The following is a 27,928-nucleotide window of genomic DNA, read 5'->3' as shown; positions in this document are numbered from 1 at the left end:
GCAGGCTTTGTGGGACACTCGCTGGGGAGCTCTGGTGTCCAGGTTCAGAGACGCAAGTAGAAAGCTGCGATGTAGACTGTGAGAGAGCTGGAGTGCAGGGATGACACAGAGTGACAAGGGTGGCTTATGTGGAGACTGAAGTCCAGGCTCTGAGTCTGCAGATTCAGGGCCAAACACACCACTCTGTCTGTTCCCACCTAGGGGACCCTGTGTTTTTCTTGTAACTTCTTTGAATGTCAGTTTCCCCTTCTGTACCTACCTGATCCGACAGGGCTATGTGGCCTTTATATGAGTGGGCCATTTGCTCAGCCTGACATGTTGTGACAACAGTTTCAGAACACTCACCATGCAGTTGTCTATCTCAGCTCTGATCAGTTTGCTGCCTTTTACTGGAAGAAATATACCAAGGGGCATCGGACTGACAACAGTGTCCTGTGGCATCATTACTTCTGTTGTAAGAAGGCATGTTACGACTTGGTAGCTATCATAGATCTGACTGAATTCTGTCCCTCCTCTATGCATTTACCAATTTGCCCTGCTCCCTACTGCCCAAATGTAAGGCAACCTTGAATTATGACCTCTTATCCTCACAGAGGCCACACGATAGGAAACGTATACATACACTTCCATGGAAACCGATTAGCTTTCTATAAACAGAAGGGTCTGACTCTCCTGCCTCTCCCTTTGCGTTCTCCCAACCCCAGGGCTGTAATGCGTTTCTCTTTCCTCATGAAGTGTTTCAGCAGATCCAAACCCTTGCCCTCCTCCTTCAGCCCCTGATTCTGTGAGTCTCCTGGCAACGTTTATCTGAATGGTAATACATCTTGACTTCCTTTCTACAAACCTACAAAATTTCCATACGTTTTAACAAAATTACTTCTGGAGATATCATGCAGGAGGAGCATCACGCAGTCTCTGAAAATAATCGTGCTTGTCTTCTGATTCAATAGTGGAGTCACAACACTTCCACGTGGTCCCCCTAGCCTAGTTTTAAAAAAATAAATAAAAACAAAAATCTTTGAAGGAAGAAGTCTGTGGAAACATTCCACACTCCATGATTCTAACATGGTGTTCTGGAGAAGACTAAGATCTCCCAGGGGTTGCCAGGGGCTTGAAGGTAGAGAGGTAAACATTTGAAGAGGATTTTTTTTTTTTTTTTTTTGGTTCTTTTTTTTTCGGAGCTGGGGACCGAACCCAGGGCCTTGCGCTTCCTAGGTAAGCGCTCTACCACTGAGCTAAATCCCCAGCCCCTTGAAGAGGATTTTAAACAGACCCGGTGCTTCTCCATGTGCCAGTTACACAGTGTCAGGTTTATTTTGCAACCAGTGTATCTTTCGGGTTGGGATTTTCATACAGAAAGTAGCTGTTTGCATGGGGCCAGAGGCACGGTTATTGCACCTTTAATCCCAACAACAGGGAGGCAGGGGCTGAAGAATCTCTGAGTTTGGGGCCAGCCTGGTCTACGCAGTGAATTCCAGAACAGCCAGGACTATAGAGAGATTTTGTCTCAAAACAAGACCAAAACCAAGCAAACAAACAAAATACAAAGCAAAAGCCTACCTTTGGTCAGTTAGTTTGTTGTTCTTTGCTTGTGGGGACAGGCAGTCCAGGTTAGCCTTTCTCTTCCGAGTACTGAGAAGGTCAGCCTGAGCCACCATGCTCAGGATTTTGTGTTGCTGCTTTACTTACCGAGTCCTGAGCCCAGAAGGACCTCACACATGCTAGGCCTTCCCCATTGCTAGTCTATCCTGCTGGTCTTTACTTTTTAAAATGTGTTAAATGGAACCATCACTGGGACAGGAGAACTGGTGCACATCTTCCAGCTCAGCATTCAAGAGGCAGAGGCAAAGGCAGGTAGATCGCTTGAGTTTGAGGCTAGCCTGGACTACCAGTTCAGGAACAACCAGTTCCAGGCCAGCCAGAGCTACATAGTGAAACCTCTTCAAACAAACAAACAAACAAACAAACAAACAAACAAACAAACTCAAACAACAAAAATAACTGTAAAGCTAAATTTAAAAGTACTATAAACTTTGAAATAGCTAAAAGGGAAGAGAAATTTCAAGCATTTTTTAACTACACACACACAGACACACACACACACAGACACACACAGACACACACACACACACACACACACACACACACACACACTCCTGACAAGTAACGGATGTAATGGCTGTTTTACATAGCATATATAGGTAAGGAAACATCACACTGCCCCATCTATTCATGCGAGAATTATCTGTCAGTTTAAAAATAAAGAAGGGGGCTGGAGAGATGGCTGAATGGTTAAGAACCTGGTTGCTCTTGCAGAGGACCGGGTTTGAGTCCCAGCACCCACAGAGCAGCTCACAGACATCTGTACCTGCAGTCGGGGAATCTGATTCCCTTTTCAGGCTTCCAAAGGTACTGCATGCATGTGCCACGACTTGGAGGCAAAGCACCCACATAAAATAAAAATAACGAGATAATACGTATGAAAATGCATATTGTAACTGGTTCTACCTAGAGAGACACTATCATTTAAGGATTCTTCTAGAGACTTCAGCCCTTTAGGTTAGCAATTTCTGCAGAGGGCCTCAGTTTACCACCTCCATCGGTGGGAACGGTAACAGCGGGGCCTCACTAATCGGTTTCACAGAGGCAACTGTGTCACTGTTTAACTTGTACTCCATTTCACAAATAAGAAAAAAAGTTTCAGGGTGACGAGGAGCTTCCCTGGGGACAGGAAGTGAGGAGAAGAAGAAGCAGAAAACCGACTGAGCAGCCATTGCCCTCTTTCAAGGTTGTGGGTTTGAGTGAGCACACAGCGGGTCCTGCATGCAAACATTACTTCATTGTCACCCAGCATATTGTAGCTAAGGGATGTGGAGGAAGCTCTGTTTGTCATCAGCGTCCCTTCCTTATCCTCAACAGCATCCCATCCTCATCCTCAACAGCATCCCATCCTCATCCTCAACAGCATCCCATCCTCATTCTCATCAGCATCCCATCCCCATCCTCATCAGCATCCCATCCTCATCCTCATCAGCATCCCATCCCCATCCTCATCAGCATCCCATCCTCATCCTCATCAGCATCCCATCCTCATCCTCATCAGCATCCCATTCTCATCCTCATCAGCATCCCATCCTCATCCTCATCAGCATCCCATCCCCATCCTCATCAGCATCCCATCCTCATCCTCATCAGCATCCCATCCTCATCCTCAACAGCATCCCATCCTCATCCTCATCAGCATCCCATCCCCATCCTCATCAGCATCCCATCCTCATCCTCAACAGCATCCCATCCTCATTCTCATCAGCATCCCATCCCCATCCTCATCAGCATCCCATCCTCATTCTCATCAGCATCCCATCCTCATCCTCAACAGCATCCCATCCTCATTCTCATCAGCATCCCATCCTCATCCTCATCAGCATCCCATCCTCATCCTCAACAGCATCCCATCCTCATTCTCATCAGCATCCCATCCCCATCCTCATCAGCATCCCATCCTCATCCTCATCAGCATCCCATCCTCATCCTCAACAGCATCCCATCCTCATCCTCATCAGCATCCCATCCTCATCCTCATCAGCATCCCATCCTCATTCTCAACAGCATCCCATCCTCATCCTCATCAGCATCCCATCCTCATTCTCATGCACATCCCATCCCCATCCTCATCAGCATCCCATCCTCATTCTCATGCACATCCCATCCCCATCTTCATCCTCAGTTTCCCATTCTCATCCTCATCTGTATCCCATCCCCATCCTCATCCCCATCCTGTTTCCCATCCTCATTCCCATCCCCATCCGCATCCTCAGTTTCCCATCCTCATCCTCATCCCCATCCTCATCAGCATCCCTTCCTCATCCCCATTAGCTGTTCCCACTCTCATATAGCTGACAACTCCCTCCCCTCCCCTAACAGTAGAATCTTAAGAGAATGCTGCTACACTGCTACCTACTGTTCTTCCTTCTATTGCTATATTTAAAACACAAGGACTGTTTTGTTTTGTTTTGTTTTGTTTTGTTTTGTTTTGTTTTGTTTTGTTTTTTGAGACTAGGTTTCTCTATGTAGCCTTGGCTATCCTGGAACTCATCTTGTAGACAGCCTGTCCTTGAACTCCCAGACATTCACCTACCTCTGCTTCCTGAGTGCTGGGATTAAAACCCATATCACACCAGGCTAAAGAATATTTTTATTTATAATTCACCTCCCCCTGGTCCAAAGGCATCTGATTGTTTTTTTATATCACCAGCATTTCTCCAATTCTACACTTTCACATATAATTACATCAGCCATTTTCTCTTATGTTTCTGAGTAGTTTATTTATTTTAATTCGATGAGCAAGCTATATTAAATTAAAATCCATTAATTAAAACTTTCTCTTACTACCTCAGTGTTTACTATGAGTAAATATGTCCAGACCTGTTGCCTTCTCTTGCTTTTGTTAAATCTGTTCCCAGGGCATGTCTAAGGAGATTAAGTCCAAAGATGAGACTATCTTCTTAGTGCCGTGTGTGACCATTTGCCTCGTTTGAACACTACACATATTTATTACAGTGACTATAAGACCACAGCAGGGTAAGACTCTATGAGGATTAGAGATTCTCATTCCTAATTATTAGAATTAAGTAGGTATAAAACAATTCAACAATCTGCCTTAATTTTCTTGTTTTGATTCATGGTAGGGATAAACAGTTTCTTACTCTTTGTTATTTATACTCACTTGGTATAAATTGTACAAGACAGATATTGTCAGGAGGTGAGGGAGATTTTAGGAAGGAAAAATTGTTAGACCATGGCAGGAATTACCAATGAGGGCCTTCGTTTCGGGAACTAGAATCCTGGGAGCGGGAAAAATGGTCTATGAAACTGGGCATCACCTGCCTAGCAACTGGGCTCAGAGTGAGCCCGGAGAACTCACTGTGGCAGAGCCACGGTGGCCTGGTGTCCTCCCCGTTATGTTTTGCTCCAGGAACGCCATGACCATTTGGTGACTCACTTGGCTAACTCGGAGCTCTCTTCTTTAGCCAGGCAACATGGGAGAGCTATCAATCTCCTCACAATGTCATAATGCAGCCCTGGACCAACACAGAGAGCATTCACACCTAGGACCTCACTTGACCGTGACTGGATTTCTGTGAAGGATAGATAAGACTATTTCCATGCCAGAGATCAGGAAAATGTCACCCTTGTCTTTATGAATAGTACGGAAATGATCCGACGCTTAGAAAGGCTCACAGTAGAGTCCTTCCGGTCTCCGCCATTGTTCACAGAGAAGTGCAGGGGAGTGAATGATGGTCCTGCCCCTCCCTCCACCCCCCTGCCTCCCTCCCTCCACCTCCCTCATGGTATTTATGAAAGAGCCTCCAGCCCTTTGTCTTCTTGCAGGGACGGCTGTGGCCTTTTGTTGATGGAGGAAACACTGAAGTCTTTATGTAGAAACAATGGCTATTTGTTTTATCAAGCATTTTTGTTATCTCAAAGGTGCACCTGGGACAGTCCCTATGTAGGAAAGCCTCTGAGCCATGACCTAGGCTGGGTCTGGTTACCATGGAGTATAGAGACTCTCAGCCTTTTGACTCCCGTCTACTCATCAATAAATGTGGATTGTTAGCACCTTGTCATTGCTGGCTCTGGAGAAGCCTATCTGCCTTCTCTCACTCTGTCTTGTTTTGTTTTTAACATATATTTGGGGCACCCATGGAGATAAGAGAGGCCAACTTCCCATAGTCGGTTCCCTCTTTCCACCATGCGAGTTCTAGGAAACCAAGCTCAGGTCGTGAGGTTCAGCAGCAATTGCCTTTACCCACAGAGCCATCTCACCAACCCATCATTCTGCTTCATTTCAGTGGGATTCAAGGTTCAGGCAGAGTTTCACCTCATCGGGATACTAGGAAAATTTGCCTTTCTTAATTGCACATTCCTAGGATTGACCAGGAAAGAAACAGAATGTGTGTGGGAGCTTCAGTGAGGGTCTTAGGCGAGCCCCTGTGTGGCTTTCAGGATAGTATATGTTAACCGGGCACATGGAGCCATGCTATCAGTACCGGAGGAAGCATGGCCAGAATAAGGCCACCTGACTCGTAGAAGGGTGCCACCAGTGATTAGCCATAGAGATTGGGACACTTAAACTTCTTTGAGCCTTGATCTCCTGCTCAAGAGAAGCTGACATCTGCCTAGCTGCTGTTGGTACTCAGTGACTGCATTAGGCCTTCAACAGATACCAATTGTCATTCCACATTAAAGCTTGTGAGGAGGATAGGTACTGACATCCTCAGACTGGTTTGCTGTAGGTGAGATTGGGCTCTGGTCTTGCTGGCATAAGTGGCCAGGGGGAAAAAGGAGGTTGCTAGTATCATACGGCACTAGCCTGAGTGCTTGCCCCATCTCTACCCTGCTGAATGACCACGAACAAAGCATAGAAACTAAGCTACACAATTCACAGAGAACTTTGCTTATGAGTACAGAGATCTGGCGTATAAGGCTCAAGAAAGACACCAAGGCAGATTGTATTTTGGAGTCAAAAAGGAAAGTTTATTAGTGTTGGAGAGGTGGTTCAGTGGTGAAGAGAACTGGCTGGTCTTCCAGAGGACCCAGGTTCAACTCCTAGAATTCATGTGGCAGCTCACAACCATCTGTAACTCCCAGAAGATCTGACACCCTTTTCTTACCCCTGTGGGCAACGAAAGCATGCATGCAGACAAAAACATCCACACGCATAAAGTAAAAAAATAAATAAAATCTCAAAAAATTATAAAATCAACAAGGAGGCTTATTGGAAGAGTTATTAACACTACGGGCAAATGAGAGACAGACAGACAGACAGACAGCTGCATGGCGGAGGCTCTGAGGAGAGTTCAGGACTCAACGCCATAAATGATAGCATAGCAAGACCTCTGATGAATTCAGGCCCATGAGGCAGAGTAGGGATAACCTTTTAGAGATCTTGAAGGAGTCCACAGCTAGACGGTCTCTAATTTCCCAGCAGGCAACAGGGAAAGGGGTAAGGTGTGGTAGCATCAGTAAGATGATAGGAGGGTGTGGTGGTTATTTTGTATCAGTTTAACACAATCTGACATCATGGGATGCAGGAACAGCAACTGAGAAAATGCCCCAGCTAGATTTGGCCTGTGGTATGTATTTTAAATTGATGATCAATCGGTTGATGTAGAAAACCTAGCTCACTGTGGGTGGTACAACCCCTGGGTTTTGGTGGTCCTGGGTGCTACAATAAAGCAGGCTAAGCAAGCTAGTACATTGTTACAGGGTGTTTGATCACACGGTGAAGCCCAAGGTTGTGCGACTTATTGAAAATACCAGTTTCTTGTTGTGGTGCGGCTCAGCCCTTAGCATACACCTTCAATCCTTTTGGCTAGAATACAGACATGCCCTTAGCCCAAACTTTTAATCCCTAACAATGAAGGTATAAAATTAGTTTGTAGAAGGAAGCACCCATCTTTGAAAGTGATGTCTAATTGAGTAGCAGACATGTGAAGAATTTGACAAAGCAGGATTCGCTCAACTCTCACGAGAGAGGAAAGGGAAGCTACTTAAGGGGCAGTACTGTGAGAGTACAAAGAGAGGAGGCAGGTTTGCCCCATGAGTTTTGCAGACAGGTCGAAGAGAGACAAGCTAGACACAGGTAAAGATAGAATGAGCCAGGGAATGAGAAGGAGTCAGTTTCGAACAGATTGCTAGAAGTTCATTTGAGGTCAAGCAGAGTAAATCAGGAGATACTGAGAAGAGCCAGATTGAATCAGTCAGCTTGGAGAGGAGCTTCGAACCAGAATAGCTAAGTTGATCCAACCAGCTAGAGTGCAGAAAGAACTGGGAAGGGTGAGCTTAGGCAGCAGCAAGTCTCAGAGGCTGTAAACATTTTAGGCCTAGATAAGATTGTACAGAGGCCAGAAGCTTCCAGGGCTCGGCCTAGGTTAGCAGACAGAGGTAGTCAGCCTCCAGGAGGACAGTTACCAATAGAAGTATAAAAGACACTTTAACAGTAAGCTGCAGCCCTCCGTGGCCTTCACTTATGTTATGCCCCTACCTTTACACATGTCCCTACCTCGAGTTATGCCTTAAGTTTCTGCCCTGATGTCCCTGGACAGTGGGCAACAGGCTGTAGAATGTAACAAATCCTTTCCTCCCCAAGCTGCTTTTGGTCATTGTGCTTTTATCACAGCAACAGAAATCTTAACAAGGACAGGTAGTCATTGGTGGCCCTTTGATATTGGGAGTCTGGCAATCTCACTCCAAAAGGAATCACAGCCACAGGCTCTTGACTGGGACCTTACCGGGAGCTGGAATACTAGGGGGAGGGAAAAAGGCTGCTACGGGCATCTCGGTCTGAGCAGCGGTTTCCGCTGGATTCTAGCTGATGGGATCACCAGCCATGTCTGGCAGGCTGTTTGAGAAGTCAGCCTGTAGAAAAATCTTGGAGACTACAATATAAGGTGCACAGGAAAGAGGTTCTTAGGACACTAATAACCAAGTCTGTGCTCTGGGTGGCAGTAGTGGGTGAGAGGTTATGATGATGCCTCAGGCCCAGGTAGAGGTTCTAGTCCCAGAAACAAGGGCTAGGGCAATGGTTCTCAAAGGTGTGCTTGGCAGAGCCTAGGGCTTCATGTGACCTTTTCAGGGATGTTGTAAGGCCCTCTCTTATCCAATGGCATAATTATGTAAGGTTCTATTCTCTCCTTTCTCAGCCAAAGGAACAGATTGCAACACTTGGCCTGCAGAAGCCAATGTGAGAACTGAGCCATCTTCTTTAAACTGAACACTATGGGGCAGGCCAATTCAGTTTTTAAAAAGTGGTTATTATTTTTAGAGAATACAGTGGTTTTAAGTGCAAACATTGTTTATGTATACATGCACAGTTGATTATCATCTTTTAAAAAACAGATTTATTTATTTTATATATAACTATCTTCAGACACACCAGAAGAAGGCATTGGATCCCATTACAGATGGTTGTGAGCCACCATGCGGTTGCTGGGATTTGAACTCAGGACCTCTGGAAGAGCAGTCAGTGCTCTTAACCGCTGAGCCATCTCTCCGCCAACCTGTCATGTTTTTTTTAAGGCTAAGGATTGAACCCAGGACCTAACCCTTGCTTGGCATATGCTTTGCCACCAAGCTTTATCCACAGACCATCAAATGAGATTACCTCATCGTCTGGAGAGAAAAGCAAATGAGACGTAAATGAGAATCTAGACGTTCACACACTTATCCACTCAAGCATTTAGGAAGTTCCATTATGTACTAGACCCTAGGGTGACTACTAAGCATTGTGAAATATTCCAGGCAAATCTGCTTTTAAGGAACAAGGGACTCAAACATGTAATCAACAGTGACATCAGTTGTAGCCTTAACTAGGATTTCCATTGCTATGAACAGATCCCATGACCAAAACAACTCTTACAACGGACAACATTTAATTGGAACTGGCTTACAGTTTCTGAGGGTTAGTCCATTACCATCATGGCGGAGAAGCATGGCAGCATCCAGGCAGACAAGGTGTTGGAGGAGTCAAGAGCTATACATCTTGATTTGAAGGCAGCCAGGAGGAAACTCTGATTCCATATTGTGGGGAGCTTGAGCATTAGGAGACTTCAAAGCCCATGCCAGCAGTGATATACTTCCTCCAACAGGGCCACCCTCCTAACAGTGCTGCTCCCTATGTCCAAGTGTTGCCATAAATATTTAAGGAAAACCAGCTCAACCTTTTATCCCGTGCTAGAGCCAGCACATGTAGGGCCACATGGCACTTGGTTCCCTTTTGACCTACTCTAGAGCCAGCACCCGTCAGGCCACACGGTACTGCAGGGTATCTTTATCTCAGCAGTGCCACTCTGGCCCCCAAGGTACTCTCTGATCCCGGGCGGTCCTCGAGCTGTTCCAACATGGCACTTTGCCACACTGCTTTCACTCACAGTTACTTCCCTTGGCGTGCTGTTACCACACCAGGCATACACATCCCAGTACTGTGGTGGGCTTGGTGTGTCCCGCCACCTCACCTTCCCTTGAACTCAAGTTGCCACATGAAAGAACACACCACACGATAACCTCTGATCCAATTGATGAGCTATAACTTGCCCGTCTACATGGCACAAAGTCCTGTACACACCCATCCCTTAAAAATAGTCATAACAACCTGTGTCTATGCGCAGAGAAGAATCTTAACACCTGCTGCCATGGTCTCCCAGTTCCTTCTCTCCTGCTTCTCCCGCCCTTCCAAGATCTCTGTTTCCACCTCCCTTCCTTCTCATCCAATGACAGGCCTCATTTTATCTTGTCTGCCTTCACCTGCATAATGACATCAATCTACAGCCAAGCATTATACACGAATCTATGAGGGCCAAGCCTATTCAAAGCACCACAGTCCACTTTGTGGCCCCCCCCCCAGCTCGTAGCAGAAACATAATGCAAAAAAAAATGTATTGAATCCAACTTCAAAAGTCCTCACAGTCTATCACAGTCTCAACGATGTTTTAAAGTCCAAAGTTCAAAGTCTCTTTTGAGATTCAAGCAGTCTCTCAACTGTAACCCCTTATAAAATCAAAATAAAAGAGCTTATCACCTAATTCCCATATCACAAACATATATAAGCATTCCAAAACATCATTGTAAGGAAATACTGGACCAAAGCCAGACCAAAAAACAAAACAAAACAAAAAAGAAAACAAACAAAACAGTTGGGAAAACTCCAAATTCTGCATCTCCACGCCTGATTCCAACTCATTTTAATTTTGTTGACTGCAACACAATTCTTTGCCTCGGGATGAGTAGCAGCCTTCCTTGGTAGGTGTCCCATGGCTCTCGCATCTCTGACATCTTGGGGTCCCCAAGACAACTTCAGCTCCACAGCTTCTTGTTCTAATGATCCACACATGATCTGGGCTCTTCCAAAGGGCTTGGGTCACTAATCCAGCTCTGCCCTCTGTAGTCCTCTAGGCTCTGGCTAACTCCTCTACTGCTGTTGCTGTTCTTGGTAGTCATCCCATGGGACTGGCCCTTGTAGTACACTGAAGTCTTCTACTGCAGCTAGGCTGGACTTTCACCAATAGCCTCTCCTATGCTCTCTTCATGGTGCCAAGCCTTAACCTCTTTGCATGACCCCTTCTGTCCTAGACCTTCAACTGCCACTGAGGCTGCACCTGCACCAGTGGCCTTCCATGTCTCTCACAGTGCCAAGCCTCAGCTGCTCTTCGTGACCCCTTCATGCCTTCAAAACCAGTGCCACCTTGGTGACTCTTACACATGACCAAGTCTGGCTGTGAGTGCAAGGTCCATCTCTGCCACATGGTTTCTTTGTGCCCTCAGAAAACACTTCCCAGGAGAGTTTACCTCAGTGACGCTGGTCATTTCTGAATCACCACTAATTTCTTAGCTGCAGCTAACCAGCTCCAATTGTCCCAGTCGTCTCTTCTATTCTTGACAATAAAGCCTGAGCCACATAGCCAATGCTGCCAGATTCTGCTGCTTGCTGGGGCTGGAACATAGCCCCCTTGTTCTGTTACATCTTACAGATCTGCATGCCTCTGTCTTACGGGTGCTGGGATTAAAAGCATATAACACCACACCTGGACCTAAGCTTTTTAAAGATTCCTTTTCATAAGATCTTTATAAGCAAGGACAGTATACCTCAAGATCCAGATCGAAAGCTTCTGTCATCCCATGTCAACATCTGGATCGAAAGCCTGTGTTACCCAACCTCAAGATCTGGATCACGGGTGTGCCCTCCATTTCTGATCTGTAGTTCATTCCAGATATAGTCAAGTTGACAACTGAAGATAGCCATCAGAATCAACCCCTTGTCAATTTGACATATAATCATATCTCCTTATGTCCAAATGAAAATAACAACCAGGTCATAATAATGCCTAACATGATATAACTATCTCTTGTTCAACTGCAAATGCACAAACAGTAAGCTTAGCTGGGTGGGATCTTACAATGAGGTCATCACTGTCTTAATTTTCCATTTAATATTCTTGAACACAAAATTTAGTTCCATCCCACTTCCTGGTGCCCCTTTAATCTTTGGACCATACATTTTGTAATTTTCATTTCTCAATTTGCTATGTCTGATTGAAAAGCTTTTCATAAGAATGAATCACAAGGCATAGTCTATGCTAGGCTATTTTGAGATTTCCTTTGTCAATGCAATTAATCTAAATCTCTTCACTTTAGCTTCAGGCAGACTTTTTTGAACAGGCAAAAAGCAGCTGCATTCTTCACCAAAATATCACAAGAACAGTCTCTAGGCCACATACTACAATTCTTCTCTTTGGAAACCTCTTAAGTCAGGCCCATACCGTTCAAATCACCCTCAGCACTACTATCTTCCGTGTTTCTACTAGGTTGGCCCATTGAACCCCATTTAAAGCATTCCACTGCTTTCCAAAGTCCCATAATTCACATTCCTCCAAACAAAAGCATGGTCAGGGCTATCACAGCAATACCCCACTCCTGGTACCAACTTCTATCTTAGGGTTTCCATCTCTGTGAAGAGACCCCATGACCGAAGCAATTCTTATAAAGGATAGAATTTAGTTGAGTCTGGCTTACAGTTTAAGAGGTTTAGACCATTATCATCATGGCAGGAAGCATGGCAGCATCTAGGCAGACATGGTTGGTGCTGGAAGAGCCAAGAGTTCTATATCTTGATTTGAAGGCAACCAGACAGAAACTCTGATTCCATGCTGGGCAGAGTGTTAGGGAACATAAAAGCCTGCTCCCACAGTGATACACTTCCTCCAACAAGCCATACTCCTAATAGTGCCACTCTCTATAGCCAAGCACTCATATACATGAATCTATGGGGGTTAAATGTATTCAAAGTACCACAGTTGTGGTTGGTGCAGCAATGGAAGACTGCTCCAGAACTATGTCAAGATGAGGGGGAGGGCAAAGTAACCAGGGGAGACTCAGGAAATCTTGCAGGTACTAGGGAACAATATCTATTTAAGTCTTAGGAAGAATTGTCAGGAAGACTCAACATCCCTGCCATCTGCTTGTTTGTTTGTTCTAACAGAGTGGGCTCTTTGGAGAGGGAGGCATGCCCTTTACTTCTATGACCTGAAACAGAAGTTCTAAGTGGAAGTCTGTCCCTCGACTCCCATTCTGGCTCCTAGAACTTGGTTAAATGTTAATCATACTTAGATACAATGAAAACTTTGTGATGTAGCATTTGATTGGACAGAAATGAACCCCACATAAAATTATATTATGATGAAGAACAGCGGGGAAGGCTTTTGGAAGTAACTGTCTGTGACATATAAAATGAGAAGAAATATTGTCTGTATCCCAGCACTAGGAGGAAGCAGTGATAAACAGAACTGGAGAAATCAGAGTACTGCCTGAAATAAACCTCCTAAGATAACAATCTTAGGGAAATAGATGGAAGCTTTTTTTGTCCTACTATGACAGAATGCTGGACTGGTTAGGGGAGGTATTGTGCAAGGAGGGTGTAGGGAAGACCTAAGAAAAGGTAACTCCTTTTTTTTTTTATTTAATTGTTTTCATCTTTATTAACGGGTATTTCTTATTTACATTTTGATTGTTATTCCCTTTCTCCATTTCTGGGCCAACATCCCCCTAACCCCTCCCCCTCTCCTTCTCTATGGGGTTTCCCTCCCCATCCTCCCCCCATTACCGCCCTCCCCCCAATAATCATGCTCACTGGGGGTTCAGTCTTGGCAGGACCAAGGGCTTCCCCTTCCACTGGTGCTCTTACTAAGCTATTCATTGCTATCTATGAGGTTGGAGCCCAGGGTCAGTCCATGTATAGTCTTTGGGTAGTGGCTTAGTCCCTGGAAACTCTGGTTGGTTGGCATTGTTGTTCATATGGGGTCTCAAGCCCCTTCAAGCTCTTTCAGTCCTTTCTCTGATTCCTTCAACGGGGGTCATAATACAGGTTTTCATGTTGTGGTGACCTAAACCATAAAACGATTTCATTGTTACTTCATAACTGTAATTTGTCACTGTTATGAAAGAGTCATTCAACCCCTGAAAGAGGTCACAACACACAGGATGAGAACCACTGCTACAGAGATTGGTAGAACAATGAAGACTGGCTATACAGGGTGACTGTCAGGGTCAGGGTTGAAGAGACCCTAGACAGCCAGAGAAGCTGTGATGTAAACGTTCTCCTGGACTTAGAAAAGAAGAAAAGGTTTTGGGGGTGCCTCAAAATGTGAAAACATTTTATTTCCCTGCAATTTAATTTCTGCAGTTCTTTGAGACTTCTGGGTATTAGCCCTTTGTCTGGAGTAGTAAAGATGTCTTCACATGGAGCGCCCACCTCGACCAGCAAGGAAGACGCAACAGCCTTGGAATCTTCTCAACAGCCTTTATTGCAGGGACACCTCATTCTTGGTACGGGGGACCCAGGAGAACAAAGGCACTCGCCTTAAATACAAGACAGGCTGTGGCTGTAAACGTGTCCTCTGCGGATTGGTGGAGTATGAAATACCTTATTAGCATGAATATCACCCTGGCCTTGTAGATGCCAGAGGAATGCCAAGGACATGGCTCAAATGGTTGTATACCACAAACGACCACTAAATGTCAGCGCCATCTTTAGCCGCTCCCAACACTCACACTCTGTAGGATGTCTCTTAGCTTCCCCTGGTTGCTTCCTTTGCTATACAGAAACCGTTTGTTTTCATGTAATCCCATCTGTTCATTTCTGGGCTGTTGGTGGTCTGTCTTAAAGTTTTTTTTTTCTTCTGGGAATGGAGTGATGACTCAGAAATGAAGAACATTTATTACTCTCTCCCAGAAGACCCAAGTTTGAATCCCAACACCCACATTAGGTGGCTCACAGACCTTGTATCACCAACTCCAGGGGGATTCTATACCTCTGGCCTCCACAGGCAGAACGCACACACATGTATATACCCATCTTCTCCTTCTGCAACACACTCATACACATAGCTAAAAATGATAAAAATATATTTTAAAGAAGCAAGAGTCGTAACCACACAGTGCAAAGGGGTCATTTTTATGGAAAAATAAAGACATTCACTTTCTTTTAAAAAATTATTTATTATTACTATGGTGTACGTGTGGGTATGTATGTACCCACTGTACATGTAAAGGACAAAAGACAACTGTCAGGAGTCAGTTCTCTCCTTCTACCTGGCTTCAGGGGACTGGACTGTCACCATCAGGCTTAAGCAAGCACTTTAACCCACTAAGCCATCTTGCCAGCTCCTCAGAGGTCTTGCCAGTTCATGCGGGAAGTGAATCCTGATCCTGCCCCAGGAGGGGCTGTCTAGCAAAGCACTGTTCAGTCATAACTGGAGGCAGGAAGGCGCTCTGCAGCACCAGGTGACCTGGATTCCTGGGGAAGTGAAGGGGAAAACACTGTGCTGTGTTGACTGCTTGTTGCTCTGAGTGGGGCTCCTCTCTCTGCAGTTCAAAATGGAGGACTAGACTCCAAGAGGATGACGTCACGCTGTTACTCAAGTTCATGATGGCAAGGATTAATGATAATTTCAACATGCACACTTCTTTAATAACAATGTGTTTTTTAATGCCCTGCCTATGCCTAGAAGGGACACAGGTGCGGCATACAGAAGAACATTAAAAAGCACAGCTATAATAAATCATAACCCATGAGAGTTATTAATGAGAGGCATAGTTACTTTTGCAATTGCTTCCCATAATCCATGTTTAATACTCATAAAGTATTTCTATATAAAGATCTGGCTTTACCTTAGGATGAATGAGGGCCCCATTAGTAAAGCTAAAAGTGTCTTGATTTATCTGACATTCCTTTAAGGTAGTGAATTTACCATGTCTCATTGCAATTCACTTTCTGACTGAGACACTAAGCTCTGGAGTTTGCTCATGAGGAACCTTATAAATTTGCATAACCTTAGGTGTTTGGATTAATCTTTTTAATGAGTTTTTGAGAATTTCATGCACTGAGTTTTCACCATTTTTACTGCTTCCTTCAACTCCTCCCAGATCCAGCCCTGTCTAAAGGACTGATTTTTAGAAGCCAGAGTATTCTGTCAGAAGGATTTAGTGTGGTAGTGATTCATTCGTGTTGTACAGTACGGTAGTAAAAAAAAAAAATCCCTGGTCTTTGTGGTAAGAGTGACAGGAGTCTGAATGCCTGATCTTTGAAGAACTGATATCCATCCATCCATCCATCTATCTATCTATCTATCTATCTATCTATCTATCTATCTATCTATCTATCTATCTATCTGTCTATCCATCCATCCATCCATCCATCCATCCATCTCTGAGACAGGGTCCCTCTATGTAGCTCTGACTGTCCTGGAGCTCACTATTAACATTCTTGACCCCAGTTGATCTGCATAAAATGGAAAAGGGAGATCCCACTCTCCCAGGTTTTTGCAAGCATTGTGGTAGATAAGGTATACCTAGCCTGGGGGACACCAAGCATCAATCATGCTCTCATCACTATGCTATGCAACTGAGAACTTATCCCAAGGTCCTGAGTATATGGTTTAGCATGCACAGTTTTGGCACTGGATTTCGCCTCTGCCAAGAAGAGGAGGAGGAGAGGGGGAAGAAAGGGGGAAGATGCCACCTACTCCTGGTGTTGGACTATACATCCTTCTGGTCACTGAATCTCCTCCATAGAATCTCATGAAGTCATTATCTAGTCCCTAAAATCTGCCTGGCACTATGCCCTAGAAGGTAAAGAAGGGGCCCACTGGCATTCAGCATTCTGACTCTAATTCTGACTGCTTCCACTTCCTGATCCAGTGTCACCATTTGAAAGACAGAGAACAATGCGCTCCCGGGTGGTTTGAATATGCTGGGCCATTGGAAAGTTAGCATTGTTAGTGTGGTCTTGTTAGAGGTAGTGTATCACTTTGGGGTGGGCTTTGAGGTCTCTGTACCCAACCTCTGCCCAGTGTGGAAGAGAGTCCCCTTGGACTGACTAGGGAGCAAGATGTAGATCTCTTAGCTCTTGCAGCACCAAGTCTGCCTACACTCTGCCATGCTTCCCGCCATGATAATGGACTGAACCTCTGAAACTGTAAGACAGACCAATTAAATGTTTACCTTTAAAAGAGTTGCCTTGATCATGGTGTCTCTTCACTGCAGTGAAACCCTAACTAAGACACGCTCCTTCACCGGATCTTGAAGGATCAGAAAGGGCAGCTTTTCCCAGAGCAGGTGGAGGAGCAGACCGTCCCTTATTGACTGTCCTGGTAGTAAAAGGAGTGCTTGGGATAGTGGCCATTTCACATCAGAAAACAGCAATGGCTCAGAAGGTCTGTGCTTTACAGATCCAAAGTTTTTGCCCCATAAATTCACTCTTGAATATAGTTCTGTTCTTGGATCGGTTCACTGTCAGCCTCATATCTGCATTTGTTTTTTTGTTTTTGTTTTTTTTTTCCGGAGCTGGGGACCGAACCCAGGGCCTTGCGCTTCCTAGGCAAGCGCTCTACCACTGAGCTAAATCCCCAACCCTCATATCTGCATTTGAATCTTGATTTTATTCATTTCTTACCTGAGGCAAGAGACAACCTACGTGAGGCTGGAAAGTGGGGATCCTCATAGCAGTCACCATAGAGTTTTTTCTTAGACTAAATGAAGGTGTGTTAAGTGCCCAGCACAGAATCGGTGTCCAGACACAATGTTGACCCTGTGGTCATTTCTTTTTATGATGAGAAAAGGGTAATGGTGAGATGGTGCTGTTGAGTCCTTTTCAGACATCTTTGAGCCAGGTATTCCAGTTGGCCAAGCTACTTCTTCCCAATAAAGTCAACTTGGAATTCTTATTACCCGAGTAGAAGGTACTGGGAGACAGTGGAGAGACACCAAGGAAAACCGACACAAAATCTTCCCCAACGACAAAGGACCTGAGGATGTAATGCTCTGCTGCGACACCTAGTGGTTAAGGTGGGCATTGAACTCTGATTTTCTGTGTGTTTTGTAAATGCCCTTCAAATTCCAGGGAGGTTGTAAGAGCTCCGGGAGAGGTCCAATGGATTCCTTTCTATCCCAACCTTAATAATCACTGAATTCTTAAGATGGGGGAAACCCACGGGCTCTCGACGTCTCCACGGAGGACATGTTGGGCTGACCATCCCACTACAACAGGACACAGCAATGGTCCTCCATATCGCTGGTGCAGGAGGACTTATTAGAAACACACACGTCGAGGCCCACCCAGTGCTACAGCAATATGCCCCCTAACAAACTTTCCAGATGTCACGTGCTGCCGGTTGCTCATGGGTAGGATAATGAGGAGCAAATGTGACAGGCACGAAGATCACCATCCCACAAAGCAACCCCTCAGTTTCTCTGGTCTTCATTTGTGATTCAGACCACAACAGCTTCCCAATCTGACGCTTACTTCTAAAACTGTATTTCCCTTGCAAGTTAAGTTCTCACAGAAGCGAGGCATTGACCACGGGCTGGCTCGTCTTAGATGAGTGCTCCTCCACTCAGCAATATCCCAAGTCTCCATTCACCTTCCTGAACCGCCATGAGGTGGACTGACTTCTCTGTGGGAAGTTGCTGGTCCCCTGAGATTCCTGTTAGGTGAGCCCCTGCCGGGCTTCAATTATTGTTCTCTTTTGAACTAAGGAATGTGCCGGATTCTTTTCAAATCTACTAAACGCAAGTGATCTTCAAGTATTTTGATTATACTCTTTGTGGGTCAAATACAAAACCATGGAGTTGCTGGGAATTGAACTCGGGACCTCTGGAGGAGCAGTCGGTGCTCTTAACTCCGTCTCTCCAGCCCTTAGTGTTTTTTGTTGTTTTGTTTTGTTTTGTTTTGTTTTTTTTAACTTTTCCAAGAGGGCCCGGAGAGACAGCTCAGTGATTATAAGTATGCAGTATTCTTTGGATAACCACAGTTCGATTCCCAGAACCTGCATCAAGTGGCTCCAACTCCAGGATCCAACTGCTTTAGCTCCACGAACACCTGAATATATTCCCACATAAGATACACATACACACAATTAAAAATAATAAAATAAAGCAAACCCTCTCCCGATGTTGTCCAGCACAACAAATAGTGACTCAGAGCCCATTAAACGCTAACTATTGAGCATGGTGGTGTACACAATGGTAGTTTGAATAGATTTGGTCCCTATAGAGTCATGTGTTTGAATGCTTTGTCCCCAGGGAGTGGCAATATTAGAAGGTGTGGCCTTGTTGGAGTGGGTGTGGCCTTGTTGGAGTGGGTGTGGCCTTGTTGGAAGAAGTGCGTCACTGTAGGGCAAGAAGGCTTTGAGGATTCCTAGTGCTCAAGCTCCGCCCAGTGGGGAATCAGTCTCCTCCTGATTGCCTTCGGATTGAGGTGTAGAACTCTCTGCTCCTCCAGCACCATGTCTGCCTGCGGGTTGCCATGCTTTCTGACATGGTGATAATGGACTGAACCTCTGAAACTGTAAGCCAGCCCCAATGAATTCTTTTATAAGAGCTGCCTTGGTCATGGTGTCTCTTCACAGCTATAAAACCCCAGCTAGGACAACACCTTTAAACCTAGCACTCGGGAGGCAGAGGCTGTGAGTTCAAGGGTAGCGTGGTCTAAATAGTGACTGCTAGGCCATCCAGAACTACATAGTAAGATACCCCTTACCCCCAACCACACACACACACAACCTAACCCAACTACTACATAAAATGAACAAAACCAAGTCCTTGTCCCTGGGGACACACAGCCAAGGTAAGTGGAGTAGCTTAGTTACTTAGCACCTGTTATACTCCATAAGCCCCGAACATGTTGCTTTCACATTCTATTACATGATAAAAGGAACTTTCTGGAACATCTTCCCTAGTAGAATTTTTCTGAGGTTTGACGTCATGTCACTTAGCAAAGTATTTTGTACAATGTTAGACTTTGAATAGTGCTTATATGATTAATATAGGAAGCATCTTTATAGTAATCCAAGTTGATAATATACTCTACATAAAAAAAATCAATGCTATTTGAAACAGTTTGGCTAAGCTGTGACAGAAAATACCTCTTGTCCATTTAATCATTCTCTCCTTCTCTCTCCCCACCCCCTGCTACACACACACACACACACACACACACACACACACACACACACACATATGCGCGTGCACACAAATATTTGAAAGTAACTGAGCTATAATGCTTTGTCATTTCTACCTTAAAGTACATTTTGAGCCACCGTGTAGTTGCTGGGAATTGAATTCAGGACCTCTGGAAGGGCAGTCCCTCCAGCCCAACTAAAGTACATGTTGAACGAAGTACATGATGTTCATAAATAAAAATGAACAAGGAATACCAAGCATTTTCTTGTGAGTGCTTTGACTGTGTGTGTGTGTGTGTGTGTGTGTGTGTGTGTGTGCATGTGTGCGTGCGCGCGCGCATGTGTGTGCCTGTGTGTGTGTTTTATCACGTGTCTGGTGCTCTCAGAGGTCAAAATGGGCGTCAGATCCCCAGAGCTGAAGTTGTGAGGTGCCTAGTGGATATTGAGCCTTGAAATAGAAATAAATGCTCTAGGGTGTGAGCCCGCTTCTCCATTCCCAGGAATTGAGAGTATTTGAATGGGGAGACCAAGCTCAGGCTTTAATCTAGAAAGGTTTTAAGGTTCCATCTAGTTTAAAAAAAACATACGAACTTTAATTAAAGAGTCACAAAGGAGAACAAAAACTGAATTTCTGTGTGTTAATAAGTATTTTACCAGATGAAGGCATTTTTTTCTTTAGAAAACATAATTTTTACTGTCTCAGAAAATAATCAGAGATTATTGGGGCCGGGCCTGTAGCTCAATGGTAGGTAACTGTCTCGCATACTCAAGACCTTGGGTTCAATTCTCAGCACTGGAAAATAACAAAAGCAAAACCAGATGCAGGGGCAGCTATAATCAGCTCCTGGGAGGAAGAGGTGGGAGGCTCGGGAATTCTCTATAAGCCTTATCTACGTAGAAGTCCAAAGCCGGCCAGGGCTACATGAGACTCCGTATCAAAACAAACAAGCAAGTAATCAAACAAACACAAAAGACGGAAGCTACTAAGCTCCCACAAATAGTTGACAGCAATTTAGAGCTACAATAGTTCTGAGCTTTAATTTAGACTGGACTAGAAAAACCCCGGGGCGAAGAGTACCACCTAGTGGCCACTCAGCCATATAACAGCTTAGCCTGTGGTCTGCAGGGAAAGTTCGTGAACTCAAGTCTTAGCAGCAGCTGCCTTTCTCCGGATACTGAGAACAGGTAAGCACAGAGTTAGGACTAAGGCAATGTTTTGCTTATTGTTAGTAGAGTGGAGTGAGACAATGTGAGGGCCAATGCTCCTTTCTTTGCTGACATCCTTCCGTGCTGAGGTAAGATGTCTGTAGTTGGGATCGCTCTAAACAAGCTCCCGTTCACCCAAATCCTTCCTTTCCTAAATTGGATGCGAAGGGAAAGTGTGTCCCAAGATCTGAAGAATAGTGTTCGTGTTTTCATTGGTATATTTATACACAGCATGGCATGTTTATTGAATTTATTTTGTATATGCATGCATACTCATGCCATATCATGTACGTGGAAGTCAGAGGACTTGTGGGAGTTGGTCCTCTTCATCTACTGTGTGGGGATGAGAACTGAACTCATGCTATCAGGCTCTGTCTCAAGTTCCTTTACCCACTGAAACATTTTTCCATCCCTCATAAAGATACCTTCATTCAAGCATATCAAAAACTTTGATTAGACTCGCTCCTTAAAAACAATATCTCCTTTTACCCTCCTCCTCCTCCTCCTTCTTGTACCTCCGTTTCATACGCTCACACCTGTGTGCGTGCTTGCATGTGGCGTGTGTGTGTGTGTGTGTGTTTGTGTTTGTGTAAAATCAAGCTTGGATCCACACATGAGAGAAAATATTTGGTATTCTTCTTTATGGGTCTAATTGTTTAATATAATGATCTCCCATTCCATCACTTCCCCTACAGATGATATAATTTCATTCCTCTTTGCCTCTGATTTTATAGTGCTGTATTGTCTGTTGATGGATACGCAGGCTGATTGTACAACTTGGCTGTGAATACCACTCTAGTGAGCGTGGGCCTGCAGGTGACTCCACCAACTTGGATTCCTTAGAACTTGGATTCCTTTAGAGACATTCCTAGGCCTGGTGCAGCCACAACACTCTGTAGTTCTAGTTTTGACTTTGTGAGGTGCCTCCATACTGATTTCCACAGTGGATGGTCGATTTTATGTTTCTATTCGCAGGATATGAGGGCTCCTTCCACTTCCATTCTTGTCAGCATTTATTGTTGTTATTTCCTTAATGATGGCCATTGAGACCAGAGTTCGAGGGAATCCCAGCCTGCTTTTGATTGGCATTTCTCTGATGCTAAACATGTAGGATAGTTTCACATAATTAGCTACTTGTACTTCATCTTTCAAAAACTGTTCATTTCACTTGCACATGTGTTGATTAGACTGTTTTATTTATTTAATTTTAAAAACTCTTTATATATGCCTGGTATTAGCATCTGGTTAGATGTGCAGCTAGTAAAGACTCCTCATGTGCTTTGGGCTGCTTCTTCAGCCATTTAATTGTTAACTGTTGCTTCTTCCCACACATTTTTATTGCATTGAAGCTAATCTATGCTACTATATACAGTAGTGCTAGTTTCATGAAATTGGGTGCAACAGAGTTTAGTGCATATATGTTTAGAATTGTTATAGCTTCTTAATGATCTATTTCCTTAATCAATATGAAGTAAACTTCTCTATCTCTTCTGATTTATTTTGGTTCAAAGATGACTTTGTCAGATATTAGTATCTGAGTTCCATTGAAGAAAAATATTTTTTAAAGGAATTGCTTACAAGAGGCTGAGAAACCCTATTGTAAAATTCTAATAGGATTACACACATACAGGAAATTATAATAAAGATATAAAGAATTCATAGATTCACTTAAATACTTAAATGTGAAGATGCTGCTTAGCCCCATCCTTCCCCCACTGCCTTTTGAAAGTAAATTTTAAGACGTGATGATGTAAAACCTCTTTGTTCCCAGATACCTTAATGTATATATTCTTAACATGGGGAATAGTCTATTGTCAAAATTAAGATACTGTCATCGATCTAGTACTGCCATTTTGTTGCGTGTGGCTTTTGCTACCCTGCCTAAGCTCTGGGAACAAATAGCCACCTCCCCCTGCCCAGAGAATATTGGATTTGCGGATAAAAAACACAGACACACACTGTTGTCCAATTTCAACTTGCCTTTTTGGCACAATTGCTGGGTGCTACTTATCTCCCGCTGGAGAAGCACGCCCTCATCAATACTCTTAGCTCCCCACCTCTCCACCTACCCTCACCTTTAGCTGCTCAGTTACATCTAGTCCCAACTCAACACCTCCAAGCTTCTGCCCGTAGAAGTAGCCTGTGGTCACTCCACCTGAGATCTCACGTGGCTGCTTGGTTTTTCACTCTCACAGCACGGCGAACTCTCTCTCTCCTCTCCTTGAGTCTGTGTGCTTTGCTATGGGGACCCAGAAGTCTCGCCTATTCCTCTGCACAGCAATTGGCCCGTGGCTTCTTTACTGATAGATCAAGAACTAACTGGGGAACAGGACCTTAGCATCAGCACCACCCCTACACCGTTTAATGAACAGCCCTTATTGCAATTTCACCAATTAATTCACTAGTAGCTGTTCTAGCAAAAGAGAGAGTATGACCCAGGATCCATCTCAGAAGCTCTTATTACACATGGTTGAGCAGGCAGAGCTCTGTGAGTTTAAAGCTCGCTTAATAGCAGCCAGGACTATGTAGAATGACCATGTCTCAAAAACAAAACAAGCAAACCAAACTCCACTGGGTAACAAGATAAATAATAATAACAAATTAGAGCCCATAGGGTGTGGGGGAGGAGACGACTAAGCATTCATGAGTCCAAACTGATAAATAAAATCCTAAAAAGAGCACAAATGATTCATTCACTGTCCTATTTCTGTGAAGAGACACCATGAGCCAGGGAACTCTTTTGTTTTTTTTCCCCCCCTGGGGCTGGGGACCGAACTCAGGACCTTGCGCTTCCTAGGCAAGCGCTCTACCATTGAGCCAAATCCCCAACCCTGAGCCAGGCAACTCTTAAAACTGAAAGCAGTTAACTGGGAGCTGGCTTACAGTTTCAGAGAGTCAGTCCATCATCATCATCATAGCAGGGAACATGGTAGCATGTTTGACACTGGAACAGCAGCTGAGAGCTACATCTTGATCTGTAGGCAGAGAGAGAGAGAGAGGTGGGAAGAGGGAGAGTGAGAAGAGGACTGGGGAGAGAGAGAGAGAGAGAGAGAGAGAGAGAGAGAGAGAGAGAGAGAGAGAGAGAGAGAGAGAGAGGAGAAGAAAAGAGAGACAAGAGAAGGAAAGAAGTAGGAGGAAGAGGAAGAGGATGAAGAGGAGGAGGAGAGATCTGGCAATATACTTCCTCTAACAAAACCACACCTCCTTGTAATCCTTCTTAAAGAGTTCCACTCCCTGGTGACTAAGCATTAAAATATATGAGTCTCTGGAAGCCATTGTTATTCAAACAACCAAAATCAGCTATTGTAAAAGAAACAATTGATGGAAAACAAACTCACCATTTGACAATCATCTTGGTAATAATTAGTTAAAATTCATCAATGAATATTTGCATCTCACAGGTAAAAGATGAATAAGATATTTATATAGTGTGAGACTACATTCTATATTACTTCTAAAAAGGGAAACTATAATTTTACATTGAAGAAACATAGTAGGCACCATCATTTCTGTTGTTTGTTTGAGACAGGGATTCTCGGTGTAACAGCTCTGCCTGTCCTGGAACTCACTTTGTAGACCAGGCTGGCCTTGAACTCAGAGATCTGTCTGCCTCTGCCTCCCGATTGCTGAGATTAAAGGTGTGCACCACTACCGCCTAGCAGGCACCATTAATAAGGGATCAGAATTAACTTCAGTAGTAAGGCATCAGCAGACAAACTGTGTCTTCCGCATGATGCACTATGATGAACACAACATCACCATGGGGCTGTCTCCTTCATCCTGGCACAGGGGCCATGTTAATCTCTCTGTATCATTCCAATGTTAGTATATATGCTGCTGAAGTGAGCACGGCCATCTCCTTAAAACACATCACCTGAATGTAGTCACGAGGAAACACCAGACAAGCTCATGGTGAGGGACAACCTATGAAACAAGTGGTGTAAACATTTTAAGCCTCGCCTTTAAGCACGGAAATTTAGAGCTTCTGTATTTTCACCACCCAGGACTGGGTCTTTGAGCATTAGAGTGGTTGAGTGAGGCGCCATTATTCAGAGCAGAGGCCAGATTGATTGATTGATTGATTGATTGATTGATTGATTGATTTTGATCTGCAATGCAATGAACCCTGTTCCCAGGAGATCCTGGTGTCGCTATGGTGCCCACTATGCCTATTCGCTACTCCCATGGCTTTAGGATCAGTGACACTAGAAGTCAGGATGCTTCCTCTCCGTTGCAAGACGTTTAGCCTGGGTCTTACTCTAGAATTTAGAAGTGAAAATCAAGAACAAATAGAGGGAAACCCGGCCAAGTGCAGACATCTTTTAATCTGTCATGAAAGAACTAGGCAGTGACGCTGAGTCTAGGAAGAAAAGTGAGACTTCAGAATGACGATGCCAACAGAATTACCAAGTGGGATGCGGCTATTCTAGGCAACCTTGCAGTCACCCCCTTCCCTAAAGCATCCCCCCAGAACCCCTAGTGGTAAAGCCACCCTCCCTGACCTTCGGGTGATGTCTGATGGGCTCCTACCCCATCTGATCCCAGGGCAGTGGGCTTTCCTGACTCCTTTGGGAAGATGACCTTGAGGACATGCCTCTTGGGTTGTGTTCTAGTGACCTACGGAATGACAAGTTCTAGTGCCTATTACTATACCAAAGTGATGTCCGAGCTGTTCCTTCACACCCCGTCAGAGTCTGCAGTCTCCTTCCAGACCATCAGCAGCATGTCAGACTTCTGGGATGTGAGTAACCCCGGGCTTTCCCCACCCCTCACCCCCCACCCCGCCTCCCATCCTCCATCCCTAGGGCCTCCTTCTTAATGGTCCGAGACACAGGGCAGGGTCCAGGGAGGTCGGTCTGGAACCAGGGCAAATTAAAGGATAAAACGGAATTAACAGATTGGACAGAGTACAGGTGGAGGTTGGAGAGAGATGAGGGTATCTATCTGGGGGTTGACCAGCAGGAGCCAGACTAGCATTTGAGTCAGAAGGGAAGCTGAAATCTCAAAATACAATATTTTGAACTGTATTGTTGGACAAGTTGGGAAGGTCAACTGTGGGGATCCAAAAAATAGAGGCAAATTGAGGGCCCAGGGTACAAGGGCAAAGACCATGTGCTAGAGTTAGCAGGAGGCTGGACCAGGCCCAACCCAGCTTCTGGTCCAGTTTGCTCAGGGCCCACTCCTGGACAGTTTGTACTGGACAAAGTGGTACAACAACCAGAGCCTGGGGAGCAGCTCCCACTCTTTCATCTACTACGAGAACCTGCTCCTGGGGGTCCCGAGGTTGCGGCAGCTGCGGGTACGCAACGACTCCTGTGTGGTTCACGAAGATTTCCGGGAGGACATTTTGAACTGTTATGATGTCTACTCTCCGGACAAAGAAGACCAGCTCCCCTTTGGACCTCTCAACGGAACAGCGTGAGTGAGTCCCTGCCAAGAGCATAGGGCCACCCCTTTGAACTTGCCTGTCACTCCAGAGTGTGGGGAAAGACTTCTACTGAACTTAAGAAGACCTTGAGGGTGGGCACCTCTGGAGACTTGGGGACCTCTCTCTAAATCTCAACGATGATTCATTGACACATTTTGGTGTGTGTCATTCAGGTGTACGGGAGGCAGATTAGCAGAAAAGACACTGCCTCTGGCCTTGTTCCCACCCAAGGTGACAGTCCCATCCTTTCTTGAAGGCAGAGTCCCTTGGGTGAAGGGGGGGGTGGATGGTTCATGAGAGAAGTCCGTGGTTTGGAGAGTTTGACTCCTAGAACTTGATGTAGGAAGCAGCAAGGGATGGAAGATGGATGAAGAATGAAGAGAGGAAAGGAAGAGGGTAGAGAGGATAGGTAAAGAGAGGTGTGGGTAGGAAAGAAATCAGGGGAGGAATGATGGGGGTGCTAGAACAAAGAATCCTGGGGTGGAGGCACAGGAACAGGAAGGATCATGCCCGGATTAATGGCCCACGTGTTTCCTTCATGTAACTAGGCAACCTGGCACCAAGAGCGCATTCACCTAGTGGAAAAGAAACTTAGGTTTTGAGTTTCAGGACAATCACCAAATAGCTGTCTTGGAACTCCCCAATCTTCATTTCCTCTGCTGCAAAATATGGACAGTGTTTTTCCTCTTTTCCCAAACAAGTTTTAGTAAGAAAAAAATGACACATGCAAAGCATGTATTATATATGATATTATGTGCACTCTATGTGCTATCACCTATAGGGCGTACAAGATACGCTTCTCACAAAACTACGTATGTACCACATATGATATATGCACACATATACATGTATAGTACAGTAAATATCTCTAGATACTCAGTGCATGTGGGAACTGTAAAGCCAGGCAATTTGTAATTGCCTTACAGGGTGAGCGTTTAGCCTGGTTCTGACCTCTTGGCTCAAATGGCCTTTTTCCTTCCGGCAGGTGGACATACCATTCACAGAATGAGCTGGGGGGCTCCTCCCACTGGGGCAGGCTCACAAGCTACAGTGGAGGTGGCTACTACTTGGATCTTCCAGGATCCAGACAAGCCAGTGCGGAGGCCCTCCAAGGACTCCAGGAGGGACTATGGCTAGACAGGGGCACTCGTGTGGTCTTTATCGACTTCTCCGTCTACAATGCCAACATTAATCTCTTCTGTATTCTGAGGTAAGCGCCCTTTCCACACTGCACTCTCTGACCATGGTCCCTGACTCATCTGATGTGCTTGAGACCTTTCCC

The 27,928-nt window shown here is 44.9% G+C and overlaps 1 protein-coding gene and 1 non-coding gene across 4 annotated transcripts in view; one reads left to right on the top strand and one right to left on the bottom strand.

The window, feature by feature from the left end:
- The window catches only part of Pkd2l1 (polycystin 2 like 1, transient receptor potential cation channel), a 37,353-nt gene that overhangs the window by 1,495 nt on the left and 7,930 nt on the right, over window positions 1-27,928 (top strand). The window contains 4 exon segments of one of the 3 annotated variants that reach the window (NM_001415837.1): window positions 17,004-17,029; window positions 25,832-25,959; window positions 26,383-26,636; window positions 27,632-27,856. In NM_001415837.1, the coding sequence (NP_001402766.1) occupies window positions 25,843-25,959; window positions 26,383-26,636; window positions 27,632-27,856 (596 nt within the window). In that variant the 5' untranslated portion in view covers window positions 17,004-17,029; window positions 25,832-25,842. 3 annotated transcript variants of the gene reach the window in all.
- Rnu6-630 (RNA, U6 small nuclear 630) lies at window positions 24,963-25,068 on the bottom strand. The gene has a single exon (XR_015656076.1). It is a non-coding gene; the product is annotated as a U6 spliceosomal RNA (small nuclear RNA).

Source organism: Rattus norvegicus, chromosome 1, assembly GCF_021556685.1.
Source record: "Rattus norvegicus strain SHRSP/BbbUtx chromosome 1, alternate assembly SHRSP_T2T, whole genome shotgun sequence".
Taxonomy (NCBI): domain Eukaryota; kingdom Metazoa; phylum Chordata; class Mammalia; order Rodentia; family Muridae; genus Rattus; species Rattus norvegicus.
The sequence above is the reverse complement of the archived record's forward strand: the minus strand, read 5'-3'. Positions and strand labels throughout refer to the sequence as shown.